The sequence below is a fragment of the Artemia franciscana genome, chromosome 13 (genome assembly GCF_032884065.1).
Source record: "Artemia franciscana chromosome 13, ASM3288406v1, whole genome shotgun sequence".
Taxonomy (NCBI): Eukaryota; Metazoa; Arthropoda; class Branchiopoda; order Anostraca; family Artemiidae; genus Artemia; species Artemia franciscana.
In genome coordinates, this window is record NC_088875.1 from 44,393,668 (window position 1) to 44,414,934 (window position 21,267).

The following is a 21,267-nucleotide window of genomic DNA, read 5'->3' on the forward strand; positions in this document are numbered from 1 at the left end:
AAAAGATATACGTAACTTATAAATTAGCTTACGAAAAGAACTTTTGTATTCTAATGTTTTTAATACATATGTGAGGGGGTTCGTCCCCTCGTCAGTACCTCGCTCTTTACACTAAAGCTTAAATTTTGTCCCAATTCATTAAAAATGACCCCTGAATCACAAAAACCGTTGAATAAATAGTTGAAATTACTAAAAATACTTTAGCGTAAAGAGCAAGGTATTAGGAGGAGGTGAGCCCCTCATATGGGTAATTATTTCTGTTCGTTTAAGTTTTAATGGTGCTCCTTCCAGCTGAAAAAAAAACTTTTCATGTTTATTTTTTCAATGTTTTTTTTAAATAATGCTAGTAAATCCTGCGCTCCCTTCATGGGAATTTTCTTCCCCCCTGGCAAATTCCTCAATGGAAAGTTCCCCCAGCATATACCCCTCTTCTCAACCCCTCCCCCAACCAAAAAATCCTCCTGAAAACGCCTGTACACTTCCCAACAACCATTACTTTGTAAGCACTGGTCAAAGTTTGTAACTTGTAAACCCTCCCACGGGGACTGTGGGGAAGTAAGTCGTCCCCAAAGACATAGTTACAAGATTTTTTGACTACACTGAAAAAAATGGCTATCTCAGAATTTTGATCCGGTGACTTTGGGAAAATCATTAGCGTGGGAGGGGGCCTAGGTGCCCTCCAATTTTTTTGGTCACTTAAAAAGGGCACTAGAACTTTTCATTTCCGTTAGAATGAGCCCTCTCGCAACATTCTAGGACAACCGGGTCGATACGATCGCCCCTGGGAAAAAATAAAAAAAACAAAAAAAACAAAAAAACAAACAAATAAACCCGCATCCGTGATCTGCCTTCTGGCAAAAAATACAAAATTCCACATTTTTGTAGATAGGAGCTTGAAACTTCTACAGTAGGGTTCTCTGATACTCTGAATCTGATGGTGTGATTTTCGTTAAGATTCTATGACTTTTAGGGGGTGTTTCTCCCTATTTTCTAAAAGAACGCAAATTTTCTCAGGCTCGTAACTTTTGATTGGTAAGATTAAACTTGATGAAACTTATATATTTAAAATCAGCATTAAAATGCGATTCTTTTGATGTAGCTATTGGTATCAAAATTCCATTCTTTAGAGTTTTGGTTACTATTGAGCCGGGTCGCTCCTTACTACAGTTCGTTACCACGAATTGTTTGAAAATTCGACTTGCAAGCGTACCCTAAAAATAATGGAGACATTAAGAAGTAACGAATAAAATATTTGTATTGAAATAACGACATTTGAGAATATCATTATAAAAATAAAAATAAATGCTTTAAATTTATTCCGTATAATACTTAATTATATTTTCTCTTGACATGAAACTTATTCTATTTTGGGTTCATATACGAGTTTAAACATGGTTTCAGCTACAATCGCATCACCCATTTCATCATTGATATTCCTGATTTATTAACTTTATCTGCTGGTGTACAATCATTTGTAGTAATAATGATCACATGTGCTTTTTTTTCATGTATTCGTCTTTATATTCATTGGTGATACTGTCTACCAACGCCCTTTCTATTTTAATTTCGATTTCACTGTCTATTACCATATTATTTTTACATAGTTTATCAGTTTTGGCACATAGACAAGGTATGTATTATGAAATAATAGCAGCAGTAGGTCTTTGGTTTCTTCTTTGCTTTATTTTGAATGCTATTACCAGAAAGATGGCGATATGACCTATGAACAGGTAACGCACTACCAGCAGTAGTAGTGAGAATTTGGCCGTCCTCCCCAACTAATAGCTTTAAGTTTGCATTCTCTTTGACCACTAACATCTCTGGAAGAGTTACTCTCACATATTCACTATCATAAAAGTTGAATCTTTTCAATACTCCAAAGGATTCTGATCTCTCACTATCATGACAACGCACTAATACATATCCAATAGTGCTACCACTAGTAGTTGTTTCATAGTTCAAATATTTGTCTTTGTCAACTTTCAACGCACCGATAACTTTATCATTTGCACACACTTTCTTTGAATGTTTTACCTTGACTTTTTTTAAATATGATTTGTGTTTATCCTTTCCAAAAAACCTAAGTCAAAAAAGAAGAAAGAATGTCACTGCAAACATTATTTTTCTAATAGGAAAAACCATGACTGACATATTTATATCATTTTCACTTCGTATTTAGAAAATATCACGCAAACATCAAAAACAAGAAGAACAATTGGGAATTCTTTTTGTAAGACATTGGAAATCTAATTTGAATGAACAATTAGGCCCTATGTCCAAGGGCCGTCCTCAGCAAAACATAAATATACATATATATATATATATATATATATATATATATATATATATATATATATATATATATATATATATATAAATATATATATATATATATATATATATATATATATATATATATATATATATATATATATATATATATATATATATATATATATATATATATATATATATATATATATATATATGTATTTAGAGTGACGAAGACCACACTGCCTTTTCATCACAAATACCAAAAACAAGAAGATCAACAGTGAATTTTTCAAGACAGTGGGAAACAAATTAGAATGAATATTTGGGTCCTATGTCCAAAGGCCGTCCTTAGCAATACAAAAAATATAGGAAGAACAAACTTACAATAGGATAAAATAAATAAAACTAAAATGAAATTTTATTTTCAAAACAGTCCCAGCATCCTTACGTCAGCGAAGTTCAACCAGGACCTGGTGAACTTCGCTGAAGTAAGGATAAAATCAATAAAATTAAAATGGAATTTTTTTGTTCAAAACAGTCCTAGCATCTGTGCTTCAGCGAAGTTCAACCAGGACCTGGTGAACTTTGAAGAAGTAAGGATGTTGGGACTGTTTTGGAAAATTTTTCATTTTAGGTTTATTGATTTTATCCTGTTGTAAATTGTTTCTTCTTATATATTTTTGTATTGCTGAGGACTGCCCTTGGACATTGGGCCGAAATATTCATTCTAATTTGTTTCCCATTGTCTTGAGAAATTCCCTATTACTATTCTTGTTTTTGGTGTTTGTGATGGAAAGTCAGTGGGGTCTTCGTCGCTATAAATATATATATATATATATATATATATATATATATAATATATATATATATATATATATATATATATATATATATATATATATATATATATATATATATATATATATATATTGGGTAGCACAACCTCTCTGGTTTACTCTAACCAAGCGCGTAATAATACCAGGTTTCATTCAATCCAAATAAAAAAAAATTAATCATTGAATTAAGTCGTTAAAATACGTATTTCAACTTTTCTTGTTGATCATGTTGAGGCAAGTACTTGAAAATGAGGTGCCACCTAGATTATGCTAATTAAGTATCTCTCTTGGAGTAGGGCTATGTAAGTAAGTCATAGACCCAAATATAGGCAATTTTTATAGCCCAAATAAGTGTGCAATTAGGAATAATTAATGCTATACTACTTATAGGCCTACAATTAAATTTAAAATGCAATTATTAATTTTTTTGAAAATTTAAGACGTTTTCGGAAAATCAAAAACACAAATCTAGCTTTTACCCGGGTTTCAAAATGACAGCAGTGATTTTACTCTTTCTTCTGTGGCAATGTGTGTTAGTTTTATGCTGAACTTGTAGACTATCTAACAAATCTCATGAATAACCGATATTTCGAAAATACTGTCTAACAATATTTCTCGTTTAAAGTATTGTGCAAATGGCAGCTTGGTTTGGGGGCTCAATGCACGCAAATTATTAAAATATTCGGTATGACTTTAAACGAGCTTTAAATGATGCTGATTGTGCAACTAGATTATTCTTGTCTCGTATGGGCACTCTGTTGGATAAGCATTTTCCTCTTAGAAAGAGGCCAAGGAATTTTACACCTAAATGCCCATGGATGTCTAGAGGTCTGATCAATGCAACCCATATGAAGGCGTCTTTGTTCAAGACTGCATGTAAAAGTAAGACACAGGAAGAACTTCTGAAGTATAAACATTACAAAAATGTGCTCACTTCTTCAGTTCGTTTAGCAAAAAAGCTGTATTTTTCACGTCGAATTAATGAGTGTAAAGGGAATTTGCGCAAGGTTTGGACTGTAATTAATGAAGCTCTCTCCCGTAAGAAACTCAAACAATCTTCCCCGTCTCTTTATAGGAAAGCTGATGGATCTGTTGTGGATAAAAAATCCTTAGCAAGTGCCTTCAATTCGTATTTCACCACACTTCCCTCAGTTCTCATTCCACCCCCGAGTAGAGTAAGTTGTTTTCCTATGACAGAGAAGTCTTTTTTCCTTTCCCCATGTAGTACTACTGAGATTTCTAGTATTATTTCTCAACTTCCAAGTAGTTGTTCAGTTGATAGTTTTGGTTTGAGTAATAATGTCCTTAAAAAAATCAGTCAGTTCGTTTCTCATCCCATCTCACACATAACTAACCTCTCTCTTTCTTCTGGTGTTTTTCCTCATTTATTTAAAGTTGCTACCATTGTACCCTTGCATAAAAAAGGTGATTCTTCTCTAATTTCAAATTACAGACCTATTTCTCTTCTTCCCGTCATCTCAAAGGTTGTTGAAAAAGTAGTGTATCGTCGACTCTCTTCATTTGTATTTAGTACTAATTCGACTGCTGGAAATCCTCTCATCACTAACCATCAGTATGGTTTTCGTCCCTCATTCTCTACCTTGCACGCACTTTCTGATGCAACTGAGTTTGTGCGTGTTAATCTGGACAAGGGCTTGTGTGTTTTGGGTCTATTTCTCGACTTTTCTAAGGCCTTTGATATGGTTGACCACAATGTTCTTCTGTCTAAACTATCTTTATTTGGAGTGCATGGAGTCCCACTAGAATGGTTTAGGTCCTACCTCTCAGAGAGATCTCAGTATGTTTTGGTTAACTGTACTTCTTCCTCTACTTTGCCTGTATTGAAAGGTGTCCCACAAGGCTCTGTGCTTGGACCACTTTTATTTCTAATTTACATCAATGATCTTGTTGATGGTCTTCATCCCCATGTTCACCCTGTTCTTTTTGCTGATGACAGTAACTTTTTCATTGCTGCGGTGGACCTGCCATCTGCCACTTCTATGGCTCAAGGTCTTCTTGATAAAGTAAAGGATTGGTGCTGGTCAAATGGTATGGCTCTTAACAGCCGAAAGAGTGCCATTGTCAACTTCAGGACCCCTTACCGTATGCGAGACGTACAGGAGCCAATCACCCTGACTTTTGGGAATGATATTATATCACAAGCTACTGTGGTGAAATTTCTTGGTGTGTATCTTGACTGTTTTCTTTCTTTCAAACCGCATATAACTCACACCCGTTCCTTAATCCTCCGCCAGTCTTCAATGTTGCACCGGATTAACTCATTTCTTCCTCCTGATATTATGGTTTCTCTTTATTATGCTTTTATTTATCCTTACCTTTCTTATTGCTGCTCTGTCTGGGGTAATACTAATAAATCTCTTCTCTGCTCACTTCAAAGAGCCCAAAATAGGGCAGTGAAGGCTACTTTTCTTCTCCCTCGGCTTTACCCTTCCTCTGATCTTTATAATGATACTGGAATAGCTCCGCTGGATCATATTATAGGTAAAAGTACTCTTTATTTTGCGCATTCTGCTTTTCTAGGTACTCTCCAAACCGCCCCTACAGCAGTTTTTCTCACGGACAGGCTCAGGTAGGTACTTTTCTTCTTTACGTAATTCTCCTCGACGATTTATTTTACCAAAACGATCTTCTACAGCAGGCCAGAGGTCTCCAGTATATCAATCAATTCTATTATGGAACTCCATCCCTTCGGATGTCCCTCTTTTTCTTTCTGCAAAGGCATTATTTCGTCGGGTATTTCCAATTCAATAATTTTTCTCTCTTTATTAATCCTTTCCTAATTTGTATGTCTCTTCTCTTCTTTTAAAATCATTTTCAGCTATTTGTTAAATCTCCTTCTAAATTTTCTATCTGTTAAATATCCTATCTATTCAATGTCCTTGTCTTGTTCCAGTGTTTTTTTTGTTTTTTTTTTTTGGTATGTATTTTATAATAGTGTTTTATTCTTGTTCTCTGTGGTCCATTACAAGCAAAGCTTCTTGGGCCTAGTAACCACTTTACTTTTGTAATAGTTTTTTCTTTTAGTATCAATAAATTGATTGATTGATTGATTGATTGATTGACTTTTACGGGATACAGCTTACTCTTTACCTTAGGTATTTTATTTTTCTGTTACGTTATAATACATCAAAGACTGTTCAGGCTTGTGAAACTGATCAGACTTGTGCAAAACTGTAAAACTTGTTTTTAGCGAGGAGCAAATGATAATATTGCTTTAGGTATTTCTGAAATAAACAACAATGAAGGCCAGACTGCCTTTCCACTAAAAAGCAACAACAATTAAAACAACAGGGGACTTACCTAAGACAGTGGAATTGTTTAAACCAGAAGAATTTGTCAGCTCCATATCCAACAGCCATCCTTAGCAAGCAATGTAAATAAACAATAAAATATAAAAATATAAAACAATAGAACAATAAAATGGGATCTTTGAACCTAAAATTGAAAGATTAAAGTAGTCCCAGAATCTCTGCTTTAACGAAATTCAACCAGAAACTTAAGGCTTAAAACATTTTACTGTCTTAAGTAAGTTCCTTACTGGTTTTTTGTATATAGGGTTTGAAAATTCGATTTTGTTCGTTAAGTCTTATTGTTTGTGTAATTACTTTTTGTTTTAGGATTAGTTGATTGGTAAGGTTAATTATTTACCCCAACCGCCCATTACACTTCCTTGCTGAAATGCTATGAGACGGATATCACCACCACCGGTTTGGACTATAGTCCAGTGCAGCATTCATTCGGATTTATTAGCTTATAGTAACTTTGCTTCCTTTGAATTTTATTTACTTTTGATTTAATTTTTGCAGTTCTTCCAGTCTTCCAAGCGTAAAACTAACACAAATCACCATCAAAATATAAATGAACCCAAAACGAACAAAAATTACAAAGAATAATCGAGTACAACTCAAAACGAACAAAAATTAACAAGATTCGAGCTGACAACCACCATGCTAGGGTCTCGTCTATAATCCTTAGGTACTTCGAATAAAACTTACATTATATAAAATGTGCAGTATATAAAACTTAAAATAAAAAAGTTACGTCATCTCGTGTTCATAATGTCAGAAACTTAATAATAAACGCCTAAATAGAATATTAGTTTTACTCAATTGCATCGTTCTTTTACTTCTGTCTCTCCATAAAAATTGAAAACATCTTTTTTAGTTTTCAGTTTAAATATCTTACCTGACTTTTTTCCCAGTTATGATAAAAGTCTCAGTCCTTTCTGCAAGCCACAAGCTTAGCGCTGTAGACTTAAGTTTGTTGCATTAAAGTAGCGCTAATCAGGAGCATTTTCAATTAAAACCCAAGCCCTCTGACTATATGTTGGAACTGACTGAAATATGTTAGAAAACAAAATTATATTCCATCAAAACTTGATAAGGAAATGAAGTCATCGACAATTTTGATCTTTGTTTGCAAGATTTTTGTTTGTTTTATTTTTACTGAAATATTGAAAAATCAATTTCTTTTTTTAGGGGAAAGGTGATGTATCCGGTGGTTGCAGATGTGGCGTCGGTGGTGTTAAATGTCATCGTGATTGTACCTACTGCCATTAAGTCCTTGCATATTTTTTCTTTTCTTACAGTCATTCATTTTCTTTTTTTTAATCGAGTAAAATCTTTAATGAATTATTAGTCTTATCTGCTTAGCCCACTTGACGATGTTTTATTATGCTACTGCGTACTTAAAATAAAAATGTTTTTAGTTATTCCCAGGCTTTAAAAGTAATTTTTCTGCATTTTAATTAAGTCCTCTGATTGAATCTATGGAAACTATGGTTAATTCATAGAGACAAAATTGTTTAGCATAGTTTGGTTACCAAATATATAGATAACATCGAAGACCACACTGCTTTTCCATGACGATAATATAACAGTTCAAAATAGTGATGAAACCTTTCAATTGACAGTTAAAAAAAAAAAAATTAACTGGATATTTCGGACGCATATACAGTGTCCATCATCGGCAAAAAACATATCCAGTTAAAAATTTAATATTTGTTCCACTGTCAATTAAAAGGTTTCACCCCTATTTTGAACTGTTACATTTTTGGTTACCAAGGTTACCGATCTTTTAACGATTTAATCATTACCAATTACCAATGATCTAATCGTTATAAGTTTTAAAATCTTGGTCGATTTTTTTCTTGTGACGTGGTTAATTTTACTATTACTGGTCGATGTGTATTAATCTCCTCTATCACCTTACGAACTTAGTTATAGGACACTTGTGAAATAGGACACCCTCTAAAAGTAAATATTTTGCCGAATTCGCATTACTCCCTTTGATAACTCTGCATACCCGAGTGGCAGCTCCAATTTTCAGCACTTGCAAGATATTATTTATTTTTCATTTTAGCCATGAGTCTCTGGCTAAGTGTAGCCTAAGTCATATTCATGTTTACAAAAATTTTTTGCAACTGATTTCCATTATCTCTCTTGAATAGATTAGCTGTTTGTTTACTGTGTGTCTTTTTTCAGTGTTTAAACACCCTTATCTGAACAGGAGGGATTCAGTCTAACAGGCTCGAATTGGATATTTGCGGCAGCAGGGAATCAGCAAAGACGCGTGTCTCCTCATTTGAATTTGCTGCTAAAAATTATTGGCAACAAACATTTGTTGATGTGTGAAAGAATGTTGAACAGTTAGAAATTTACACTAAAAGCGTAATGAGGTTAGTGTAATGTGGAATCTTGTATTTTTTGCCAGAAGACAGATCACGGATGCGTGTTTATTTGTTTGTAACATATAACCTTTATATGTAAATAAGTTTCTTCTATATTGTTGCTCCTTTTCTTGTCAACGTGAAATATTTGAATTTTCAAACAGTTCGTGGTAGCGAACTGTAGTAAGGAGTGACAAGGCTCAATAGTAACCGAAACTCCAAAAAACCAATAGTTACATCAAAGGAATCGCATTTTAATGCTGATTTAAAATATATAAGTTTCATAAAGTTTAGTCTTACCCATCAAAAGCTACAAGCCTGAGAAAATTTGCCTCATTTTAGAATATAGGAGGAAACACCCCTAAAAGTCATAGAATCTTAACGAAAATTATACCATCAGATTCAACGTATCAGGTTTGGGTTTCAAGTTTCAAGCTCTTATCTACAAAAATGTGGAATCTTGTATTTTTTGCCAGAAGACAGATCACGGATGCGTGTTTATTTGTTTGTTTGTTGTTGTTTTTTTCTAGGGTGATCGTAACGATCCAGTGGTCCTAGAATGTCACAAGGGGGCTCATTCTAACTGATATTAAAAGTTGTCTTGCCCTTTTTAAGTGATGAAAAAATTAGGAGGGCACCTAGGCCCCCTCCCATGCACATTTTCCCCTAAAGTTAGAAATTGTTGACAAAAATATGCGAAAACATACAATTTGATATGATTCAACAATAAAATACCAAAATAAAAGCAAACAATCAAAATAGTGCTTAAAATTTAAAAAAAAAAACAAAAAAAGAAACAGAGCTTCAATTTTTATTCAACTAAAAAACTATTAATTTTTCCCAGTTTTTGAAAAATTTCTTATTAGACATTGTTTCATGACTGTCACTTTTAATTTTAGCTAACTAGTTTAGGATGGAATCTTGTAGCTTAAAAAGAGCTTTAATTGTCCATGGCAGAAATTGGCCCTGTCTCATATTAAATTAAAAAAAACAAGTTTTTTTAACTGCAAGTAAGGAGCGACATTAAAACTTAAAATGAACAGAAATTACTCCGTATATGAAAGGGGGTTTCCCCTCCGCAACACCCCACTCTTTACGCTAAAGTTTGACTCTGTCACAAATCTACTTTAAAAAAAAAATAATTTAGCGTAAAGAGCGAGGTGTTGCGGAGGGGACATCCCCATTCATATACGGAATAATTTCTGTTCGTTTTAAGTTTTAATGTCGCTCCTTACTTTCAGCTATAAAAACTTTTTTTTTAATTTAGCTTCTGAAAGTTTTTTAATTAATGCATGTTTAATTTTTGGCTCACCACACATGAATAATTAAAACTAAATTTGCATATTAATTTTTTGTTGCTAAATGGCTTTCTCATAATTCTGATCGGACGATTTTGATAAAAAAAAAGGAGTGGGGGAGGAGGTCTATTTGCCCTCCAATTTTGGTTACATAAAAATGCAACTCGATTTTTTTATTTTCTGTACGAACGTTTTTGTTAGTAATAATAATGCGTACCTTACGAATTAACTTAAGTAACGAACTTCTATATCTGTATATTTTATTACGTATATGAGGGGGGTTCTCCCCCTCGTCAATACCTCGCTCTTTACGCTAAAGCTTGAATTTTATCCCAAATCCTTAAGAATGACCCCTGAATCACAATGGCCGCAAAATAAATAGTTGAAATTACTAAAAAATACTTTAGCGTAAAGAGCAAAGTATTGTTGAGGAGACGAACCCCCTTATATACGTAATATTTTATGTTTGTTTTAAGTTTAAATGCTAGTCGTTACTTCCAGGTGAAAATTTTTTTATATTTATTTTCTCATTGTTTTTTTTTTTAATTATGCTAGAAAATCATGTGCCCAATTCATGTAAATTCTCTTCCCTCGTGATAAATTCCTCCATGGAAGGATCCTCCCACGTAAACCCCTCCCTCCACCCCCGAACAAACCCTATCCCACCGCGAAATAGTCCCCCTAAAAACTTCCGTACACTTCATAATAACCATTAATATATGTAAACAATGGTCAAAGTTTGTAACTTGCAGCCCCTCCCCCGGGGACTGTGGGGGATTAAGTCGTTCCCAAAGACATATATCCGGTGACTTGGTGGGAGATGTGCATGGGAGGGGGCCAAGGTGCTCTTTAATTTTTGGTCACAAAAAAGGGCACTAAACCTTTAATTTCCGCTAGGATGAGCCTTCTTGTGACATTCTAGGACCACTGTGTCGATACGATCACCCCTGAGAAAAAAACAAATAAACACGCATCCTTGGCTTGAAAATTAGATAGATAGATTAGATCTTAGATAGGAGCTTTTACAGTATGGTTGTCTGATACACTGAATCTGATGGTGCAATTTTCGTTAAGATTGTATTACTTTTAGGGGGTGTTTCTCCCTATTTTCTAAAATAAGGAATATTTTCTCAGGCTTGGTAACTTTTGATGAGTAAGACTAAACTTGATGAAACTTATATATTTCAAATCAGCATTAAAATGCGATTCTTTTGATGTAGCTATCGGTATCAACATTCCGTTTTTTAGAGTTTCGGTTACTATTGAGGTGGGTCACTCCTCACTAGTTCGGTACTACGAACTGTTTGATCAATGTTATCAGGGATTTATTTTAAGATAATAGCTAATAACATAATATAATCATGTAACGTAGTAGAGTGCAGGGCTTCTACTAAAAATGACAAAAATATATCGGCAATTTTCTGATGTGGGGGCAAGGTTTAAAAAATCCTCTAAAAGTGTTATTTTCTACCAAATTACTAACAACTCACCGCAACACCATGCTGCCTGAGGCCAAAACACCAAATATCTACTAAATATTGCAAAATTTCGATTTTTGGTAGTTTTGGTCTTCTAAGAAGATTTAATTCCTATCCCCTCCCCCGTGACTGCCTGCTTCAATCAATAACAGACTTGTTCAAGCATATGCTTGTTGAATTTATTAAGGAGGTTTGTTAATATAGCATGAGCGTTTCTAAAGAAATTTTTCATGAGACATAATAGCTAGTAACGTAGCTAATTAGCTAATAACTCGCCATATTACTTATTTAAAGAAGATTTATTTTATAATTAATTATAAATACTTTGTTATTTGTTTTGCTTCGAACAGGTCTTATTAAAAAAAAAGATTGTACTTATCGGTTATATAATAGACACTATAAAATTTCGACACCAGAAACTGGTCAAGTAACTTCTTTTTACTGTCGATCATTTGGATGGCTAATAAGATCAGATAGGATAATAACCGGTTAGTTTGCTTTGACTAGTGAAAGAAAATAGTGTCTCACCACGGATGTTCAAGGTAAGAATTTGGATGGAAATCGGAAGTACTAGTGCTGTTTTTACGAGTCAAAAGTGATCGGAGGGCAACCAGCCCCCCCCCCCCACATCACACCCTTTCTTCCTCAAATACATTCGATAAATTTCTTTAGATAGCCGTTTTATTAAGAATAGTTCAAAAATCATAGAACATAATCTCCAAGATCAACACAACCCCCACGGCCCCGGGGGAAGACGTTGTAAGTTTTGCCCTGGGGGCATATATGGTTCTTGTAGAAGGGATGCTAGTATAAACTCCAGAGAGAGCTCATTTGATTGACAATTGAAAGTTCTAGTTCACTTCTTAAGAGTCAAAAGTGATCGGAGGGCAATTAGCCTTCCCCCTACGCCCTTTTCCCCCAAATACATCTGATAAACGTTTTGAGATTTGGTTAAAAACAGTTCAAACATCATATAACGAAAACTTCAGGGTCAACATAATACGGCAAGGCTCGAGGACAGGCGTTGCATTTCATGCCCTGGGGGTATATATGGTTCTTATAGAAGGGATGCTCGTATAAGCTTCTGAGACGGATCATTTGATTAGAAATTGAAAGTTACAGTTCACTTTTTAAGAGTCGAAAGAGATTGGAGGGCAACTAGCCCCCACGTCCTTTTTCCTCAAACAAATCCGATAAAATCTTTTAGCAGATAGCCATTTTGTTTAAAACTGTTCAAAGCCCATACAACTAAAACTCTGGGGTCGAAACAACCCCCAGGGCTTGGGGGTAGGCGTTTCAATTTATGCCCTGGTGTTATATACTGTTCTTATTGAAGGGGTGTCCGTATAAACTTCATAGAGGGCTCATTTGATTGGAAACTGAAAGTTGCGGTTCACTTTTTAGGAGCAAAAAGAGATCAAAGGGCAACCAGAACCCCTCTCCCACGGCCTTTTTCCCCGATCTCATCCGAAAAAAGTTTTAAGATAGGTATTTTTTTTTAAATAGTTCAAAAATCAGAAAATAAAAACTCTGGGGATCAATACAGCCCCACACAGCCAAAGCTCAAGTGCTTTAAGTTATGCCCCGGGGATGTGTAAGGTCTTATTTAATGGGAGGTCATGCAAATTTCATAAGTGGCTCATTTGATTGGTAATTGAAAGTTATAGATATCTTTTTTGAGTCAAAAGGAATCGGTGGGCATCAATCCCCCCTCACAAACACACCCTTTTTTTCCCTGATGCATCGGGTCAAAATTTTTGAATTCCCAGTTTGTTTGAAATATTCCAATGATCAGAGCCCAAAACCATCGGGGTCAACATACCCCCTCCCCAGAACCTGGAGGAAGGGTCGTAACTTATTCCCTGGGGCATATAAAGTTCAAATGGAAAAAGTGGTCGTAAAAAAATCGTAAGACACTCAAATTATTAGAAATTGAAAGTTCTATTTCCTTTTTTTAGAGTTAAAGGAATCTAATGTAATTTCTAGTGCCCTTTTTAAGAGTCAAAAGTGATCAGAGGGTGACTAGTAAAGCCCTAAAGCTCCTTTTTCCCAAATGTATCCGATAAAAATTTTGAGATAGCCATTTTGTTAAAAATAGTTTTTAGATCAGATAACAAAAGCTCAGGTGGTCAAAATAGCCACCCAAAGCCCGGGGGAAGTTTCTTAAGTTTTGTCCCAGGGGCATATAAGGTTTTACGTAAGAGTTTGTCGTATAAACATCAGAGATGACTTATTTGATTGGATTGCCCTTTCGTTAAAAATCGACCAAAAATCATATAACAAAAACTCCAGGGATAAAACAGCCCACCTCAGAATCCAGAGGCAAGTATTATAAGTTATGCCCCGAAGCATATAAAGTTTTATGGGAGAGGTGGTCGTATAAGCTTCGGAATGGACTCCAAAATTAGATATCGAATGTTCCTGCTCCCTTTTTAAGAGTCAAAAGTAATCTGATGGCAACTACTTATTTTCCCCAAATGTATCCGATCGAATTTTTTATATAGCCATTTTGTTCAATATATAGCCATTTTGTTAAGAATTTTGTTCAGTGATAACTTAACAAAAACTCCAGGGATAACAAAGCCCACTCCAGAACCCAGGAACAAGTGTTGTAAGTTATGCCCCCGCGGCATACAAGGTTTTTATGGAAGGAGTGGTAGTATTATCTTCATAGGAAGCTCATTCGATTGGAAATCAGAATTTCTAGTATCTTGTATATCTAGATATTTCTATTATATCTTGTGTATGTAGATACTATGCGGTTTTATGTTCTGGGTGTTGTTAATACTTCTTTCGCTGATGACACAGTATTGTAAGCTGCTAAAAGAAATACTGATGATCTTGTGAAGAAAATTAATTTAAGCCGTCTTTTAATTTTTACAAGGATTAGCCATTTATCAGTGAATGTTTTAAACACTCATTTTATATTGTTTAGTAGGAACGGGAGTCCAGTTGATTTAAACGGAAAATACATCTTTTTAATAGGCCATTGAAACAAGTAGCTGTGGTGACATACCTCGGTTTCCAGCTTGATCAAAATCTGAGTTGGAAAGTACATGGTGATGAGGTGGCAGCTAAGGTACCTAGAGGGCTTGGTCTGATTCGGTGTCTGAGAAATCAATTACCTCGTTCTGCCCTTTTAACTCTTTATCATTCTTTTGTCATGCGTGATATTTCTTATGGTTGTTTGGTGTGAACTGGTGGATTTTTATACAAATTTTAAACGTGTTCAGGTTTTACAAAACAAAGTTATTAGACTATTAGGAAATTATGTCCATGGTGAAAATGATATAGTTAATTGTTATAGTAAACTCTTAATATGTTATAATATGATTCTTAATGTTAGCCAACTTCATGATTATCAGCTTGCTATTTTTGTATTTCAGAGTATTTATGGTTTTCGTCAATTTTTCGTCAAATTTTTACAAGGAATTCTTCATACCGCAGTTATGGGACTATAAATATGGATGATTGGGTATATGAGTGTCGCAGCTATCAGAGGGCAGGTTTTAGTCCCAGGTTTGCTGGACCAGTAGAGTCGAATTCTTTAGCAACGAGTATAAAGTTACCTGAAAATATTAGCCAGTTTAAGAGTAGACTGAAGAACTACCTTCTGGGAAGAGATTAAGTAAATAATTTAAGTGGATGGCTTATTGATTTGTTTTTAAGTAGGATTTTTTTTTCTCTCTATCTCTTTATCTCTCTTCTTCTTCCTTAATTTCCTTTGTTTTCTTTTTCCCACTTTTTTGTCTCATTTCATTTAATTTTTTTTGTTAATGTTGTCGGTATTGTTGTTCATTGAATATTCATCAGCCACTACTAACGAATCTTTGACTTTCTAAAGTGGATGATGTGGTTCTTTTGTATATTGATGATATGTATAATAAAAGTGTCCGTCTCTAGTACTCTTTTTAAGAGTTAAAGGACCTTTTTTTCCTAAACGTATCGAATCAAAATTTTGAGATAGCCGTTTTGTTTAAAATGCTTTAAAGATAAAATAACCAAACTTCCAGGTTTGATGTAACCCTCCTGAGCCAGTACACAAGTGTTGTAAGCTATGCAACGGGTAATTATAAGGATTTTATGTAAGGGGTTTTTGTATAAGCTTCAGAGGTGGCTCATTTGAATAGAAATTCAAAGGTCTAGATATCTTTTTTGAGTCAAAAGGGATCATAGGGCAACCCTCCCACACACATACTCACGCCCTCTTTTACCCACATGCATTCGATCAAAATTGGGATTACCAGATTCTATAAAATAGTCCAATTATCAGATAACATAAAACATTGAGGTAAACATACCGCCTCCCCAGAGCCAGGGTTAAGGGTTGTAACTTATGCCCTTGGACATATACAGTTTTAATGGAAGAAATGGACCCAAAAACCTCGGAGGAGACTCAAATGATTAGAAATTGAAAGTTCTAATTTCCTTTTTAAGAGTCAAAAGTAATCCAATGACAACTAACCCTCCAACCCTCTTTTCCCCAAATGCATCCGATAGTCTTTTTTTTCTTTTTATATAGCCATTTCGTTCAAAATAGACCAAAGATCACGCAACAAAGACTCCAGGAATAACACAGCCCACCAGAACATGTGGGAAGTGTTGTAAATTATGCCCAGGGCGCATATAAGGTTTTTATTGAAGGATGGTAGTATAAACTTCGGAGGGGGTTCGATCGATTGTAAATCAGAATTTCTAGTCCTTTTTAACAGTCTAAAGTTGTCGGGGGCAATTAGTACCCCCCAAGGTCGCTTTTTTCTCGAATGCATCTGGTCAAAATTTTGAGTTAGTTATTTTGTTCAAAATAGTCTATAGATCAAATAACAAAAGCTCAGGGGTCAACATTACCCCTGAGAGCCCACGAGATGTGTCGTAAGGTATGCCCCGGTAGCATATAAGGTTTTATGCAAGGCGCTGTCATATAAATATGAAAGATGAATCATTTTATTGGAAATTTGAAATTTCTATTTACCTTTTTAAGGCCATTGAAAGTAATCGGCAGGCATATACCCCACCCCTCTTTTCCCCAAATGAATCGGTTTGCTGGACCAGTAGTGTGGAATTCTTTACCAACGAGTATAAGGTTACCTGAAAATGTTAGCCAGTTTACTAGTAGACTGAAGAACCACCTTCTGGGAAGATATTAAGTAAATAATTTCAATGGGATGGCTTATTGATTTGTTTTTTAAGAAGGATTATTTTTTCTCTCTCTCTTTCTCTCTCTTCTTCGTTTTCCTTTTGTTTTCTTTTTCCCACTTTTTGGTTTATTAAAGAGAGAGAGAGACGTCTATTATTAAATGCTAGACAATACAAAATATAATTCCAAATTGAAATACAATACACTTATTACAACACACTTAATTCCCCTCGAAAGGCTCCATGGCCAGGGATACAAGGGGGATAAAAAATACAAACAACAAATACAATATAAGCAATATATAGAAGGTGGATACAATATAAGCAACAACTAGAAAAAAAACAACAACATAGAAAAACGCACCTGCGGCCTGGGAGTCAAGTGCAGAGAAGACAAATCACACACCACGAACAGAACACAGGGGACATCAACTCCTCAGAGGAAAAAAAATGTTATTCAGTTTCATTCTTTATTAAATGATCCTTAAGAAGTCTTTTAAAAGTCCCAAACGAGTGGCACCTCTGTACTGAATAGGGTAGTGAATTCCAGACCTGTTGACAAGCAATGAGGGGATTGAAATCTGATCGAATAGTTGGGGTAGGTGTAATGTAGATATCATCCGAAGCACGAAGCTTATATGGAGTTAAATCAGAAATAAAGATAGGAGTTTTCCGAAGAGATTTTGGAAGATTTCCGTGAAGCTGATGAAAGAAAAAGAAGCACAAGAAATAATGTAAATAGACCGTAGACTTAAGAGCGGTGTTGGTGAGGAACGGTTGGTGTCCATAATCAGACGCCGTGCTTTATTATACATGACAGAAAGTGACCGCAGCGTAGACGGAAAAGTAGACATCCATACAATGGGGCAATAAGAAACATATGACTAGACAAGCCAGAAAAATAGAAGTTTCAGAATAGATCCAGGAAATGTGTGTCTAAGTTTTCGAATGATACCCAAACTCCGTCAGACCTTAATCCTAATCAAGGCTATATGGTTTCTGAAGGAAAGATTCTCATCAAGTAGGATACCAAGAAACCAGACTACCCGATTCTCTGGTCTACACAAGGAGCCTTGTGACACCTGAAGGTGTGTAAGCTGAGGGAAAGCTATACCAATCCCAGAAAAAAAATTAGAAAATGCTACTTACCAACATTCAAGACCAAGTAATTCGCATTAAACCATGAAATAACTCTCTCGAATAATGCCACAAGATTAGACTTGATATCACAAATTCCGTCCTCCCAATGGTCTCAAGGGTGGTATCATCAGCAAAAGCAACAAGAAAAAATCGGATCAATTGAAATAAGCCTACCAGAAAGATATGAATCAAACCAAGAAAAAGCGTTTGATCTTATACCAATTATACAAAAAAACTAGTTTTTTAAATTGAAAGTAAGGAGCGACATTAAAACATAAAACGAACAGAAATTACTCCGTATATGAAATAGGTTGTCCCCTCCGCAATCCCTCGCTCTTTACGCTAAAGCTTTTAATTGTTTTAAAAAGCAGAATTGTGGCAAAGAGTCAAACTTTAGCGTAAAGAGCGAGGGATTGCGGAGGGGACAACCCATTTCATATACGGAGTAATTTCTGTTCGTTTTAAGTTTTAATGTCGCTCCTTACTTTCAATTTAAAAAACTATTTTTTTATATAATTTCTGAACGTTTTTGAATTAATGCATGTTTGATTTTGGCTCTCCACACATAAATTATTAAAATGAAATTTGCATATTAATTCCTTTTTTGGCTAAATGGTTTTCTCTTAGTTTTGATCAGACGATTTTGAGAAAAAAGGGATGGGGAAGGAGGCCTAGTTGCCATGCAATTTTTCGGTTACATAAAAAGGCAACTATAAATTTTAATTTTTAACGAATTTTTTTATTAGTAAAAAATATACGTAACTTAAGAATTAACTTACGTAACAAACTTTTATATTCATTAATTTTTATAATTTATATGAGGGGGTTTGTACCCTCGTTAATACCTCGTTCTTTACACTAAATCGCAAGTTTTGTCCAAATTCTTTAAGAATGACCCTGAATCAGAAAGGCCGTAGAATAAATAGTTGAAATTACTAAAAATACTATAGCATAAAGAGTGAAGTATTTATCTCCTCCTAAATACCTCGCTCTTTATGCTAAAGTATTTTTAGAACCCCTCATATGCGTAATAATCTATGTCCGTTTTAAGTTTCAATGCTACTCTTTACTTTCAATTGAAAAAAATTTTCATGTTTATTTTTTCATCGTTTTTTATAGTAATTTTAGAAAATCCTGCGTCCTTTTCATTGAATTTCTGTTCCCCCATGACATATTTCTCCAAGGAAAGATCCTCCTACATAGCCCCCTCCCCTCAACCCCAGCCCCAAAACCAAAAAAAAATCCCCTGAAAACGACTGTACACTTCCCAATAACCATTATTATATGTAAACACTGGTCGAAGTTTGTAACTTGCAGCCTGGGGGAGTAAGTCATTCCCAAAGACATAATTATTATGGTTTTTGACTATGCGGAACAAAATGGCTATCTCAAAATTTTGATCTGTTGACTTTGGAGAAAAATGAGCGTGGGAGGGGGCCTAGGTGCCCTCCAATATTTTGGTCACTTAAAAAGGGAACTAGAACTTTTCATTTCCGTTAGAATGAGCCCTCTTGCGGCATTTTAGAACCACTTGGTCGATACGATGACCCCTGGTGAAAAAAAAACAAACAAATAAACACGCACCCGTGATTTGTCTTCTGGCAAAAAATACGAAATTCCACATTTTTGTAGATAGAAGCTTGAAAATTTCGCTTTAGGGTTCTCTGATACGCCGAATGCGATGGTGTGATTTCCGTTGAGATTTTGTGGCTTTTAGGGGGTGTTTTCCTCTATTTTCTAAAATACGGCAAATTTTTTCAGGCTCGTAACTTTTGATGACAAGGACTAAATTTGATGCAACTTATATATTTAAAATCAGCATGAAAATCTGATTCTTTTGGTGTATATTTTAGTATCAAAATTCCGTTTTTTAGAGTTTCGTTTACTATTGAGCCGGGTCGCTCCTTACTACAGTTCGTTACCACGAACTGTTTGATATGCGATAGTTATACCAATATGCGATAAACAAAGAAGAATCCGATGAGTCAAGGAATCAAAAGCTTAACGAAAATCCAAAAATAAAGCTGCCGGGATATGACCAGAATCTATCACCGAATGAATGAAATTCGAGAAAGCTGCCCAAGCCTGCTCAGTAGAGTGACTCGTTCTTTTTTCGAAACTGGAAATCATGCAAAAATTCTTTTGCATCCAGAAAACTAAGAAGCTTGGATAGCATAGCCTTCTCAAAAATTTTGCTAAAAACAGATAGGAGAAACATTGGCATATAATTAGTAGAATCACTCCGAGAACCACCTTTAAACAGCACTATAACCTTAGCTCGCTTGAGAGATTCAGGGAAAATTCCTTGCTCGAAAGACAGATTTACAAGCTTAGTCAATGGTGACATAATAGCAGGTAGAATGGCACGGATACCCCTTATAGGAATTTGGTCTGGTCTTGAAGAGGATGATCCTTTAAGAGCATTCACGATACGAGCTACCTCAAATTCAGAAACAGAATTCAAGACCATCGACTTTAAACATGAAGGTCCAAGATAGGCTCTAAAATCTCAACGAGAAGATGCAGAGGTCACAGAGGAAGCAGTTGCCTTCCCTATATTAGCAAAATAAAAGGTAAGCTCTAGCTGAACATCTGCATCTCCTTGGTCAGTTTTACCATCGATTATCAGCATTGATGGAATTGAAGGTTAGGACGAGTGGGTCTAAGAACTGAATTAATTAAATACCATGTCTTCATAACATCCTTCCCATATTCACAAAAATTTCCTATAATAATACCGAGACTTTGCCTTCCGACACAGAGAATTAAATATACTCCTATAGGCCTTGTATCGTTCTAAATGAGCTACAGATGATGAAGCCTTGTAAAGCTTCCACAAATAATTTTTCCTTTTCCAGCTTTTATGAAGACCTGAATTCATCCATAGAATCATCCATCCTGAAGTATGGGGCGCTGGACCCTGATTTCAAATTTCCAGGATTCCTTCTTTTACTGAATCATAAAAGGAATCAAAAGAGCGATTAAAATTTGAATCAGAAACCCAACTATCCCATTGTAGATCAGCCAGACGAGAATTAAGTAGACTTAGCTCAGTATCTCCATAACGGAAAAATGGGAGATTAGATTATGATGCTATACACTGCACTTGATCAGCACTCTTACATCTAGAAATGGCGGGAAAATGATCAGAAATCTCACTAACCAGCACCAAATTATATCTAAGACATCTAGTGACGAAAAATATTATCAATAAGAGACGCATGCGTGTCAGTAACTCGGGTTGGTATACAAACTGAAGGTAGAGTACCCGAAGAGAGCATCATTGACAAAAAATCAATAGCTGAAGCAGAATTTTGATCCAGCAGGTTGAGGTTAAAATCACCCATAAGGATTAGTTCACAGGGATGTTTTTGGACTGAGTCCAAAACTTCTTCAAGAATTTTCATAAACGAAGG

General features: G+C 35.0%; 1 protein-coding gene and 1 long non-coding RNA gene across 2 annotated transcripts in view; one reads left to right on the top strand and one right to left on the bottom strand.

The window, feature by feature from the left end:
• LOC136034975 (uncharacterized) overlaps window positions 1-7,842 on the top strand; it is an 81,734-nt gene extending 73,892 nt beyond the window's left edge. Inside the window, exon 12 of the mRNA XM_065716538.1 lies at window positions 7,610-7,842. Within this exon, the coding sequence (XP_065572610.1) occupies window positions 7,610-7,690 (81 nt within the window). The 3' untranslated portion in view covers window positions 7,691-7,842. The remainder of the gene's footprint in view (window positions 1-7,609) is intronic.
• LOC136034977 (uncharacterized) overlaps window positions 1-21,267 on the bottom strand; it is a 33,478-nt gene that overhangs the window by 4,634 nt on the left and 7,577 nt on the right. Inside the window, exons 2-3 of the long non-coding RNA XR_010619309.1 lie at window positions 16,548-16,663; window positions 6,432-6,491 (exon numbers count right to left, since the gene is read on the bottom strand). This is a non-coding gene — a long non-coding RNA (uncharacterized LOC136034977). The remainder of the gene's footprint in view (window positions 1-6,431; window positions 6,492-16,547; window positions 16,664-21,267) is intronic.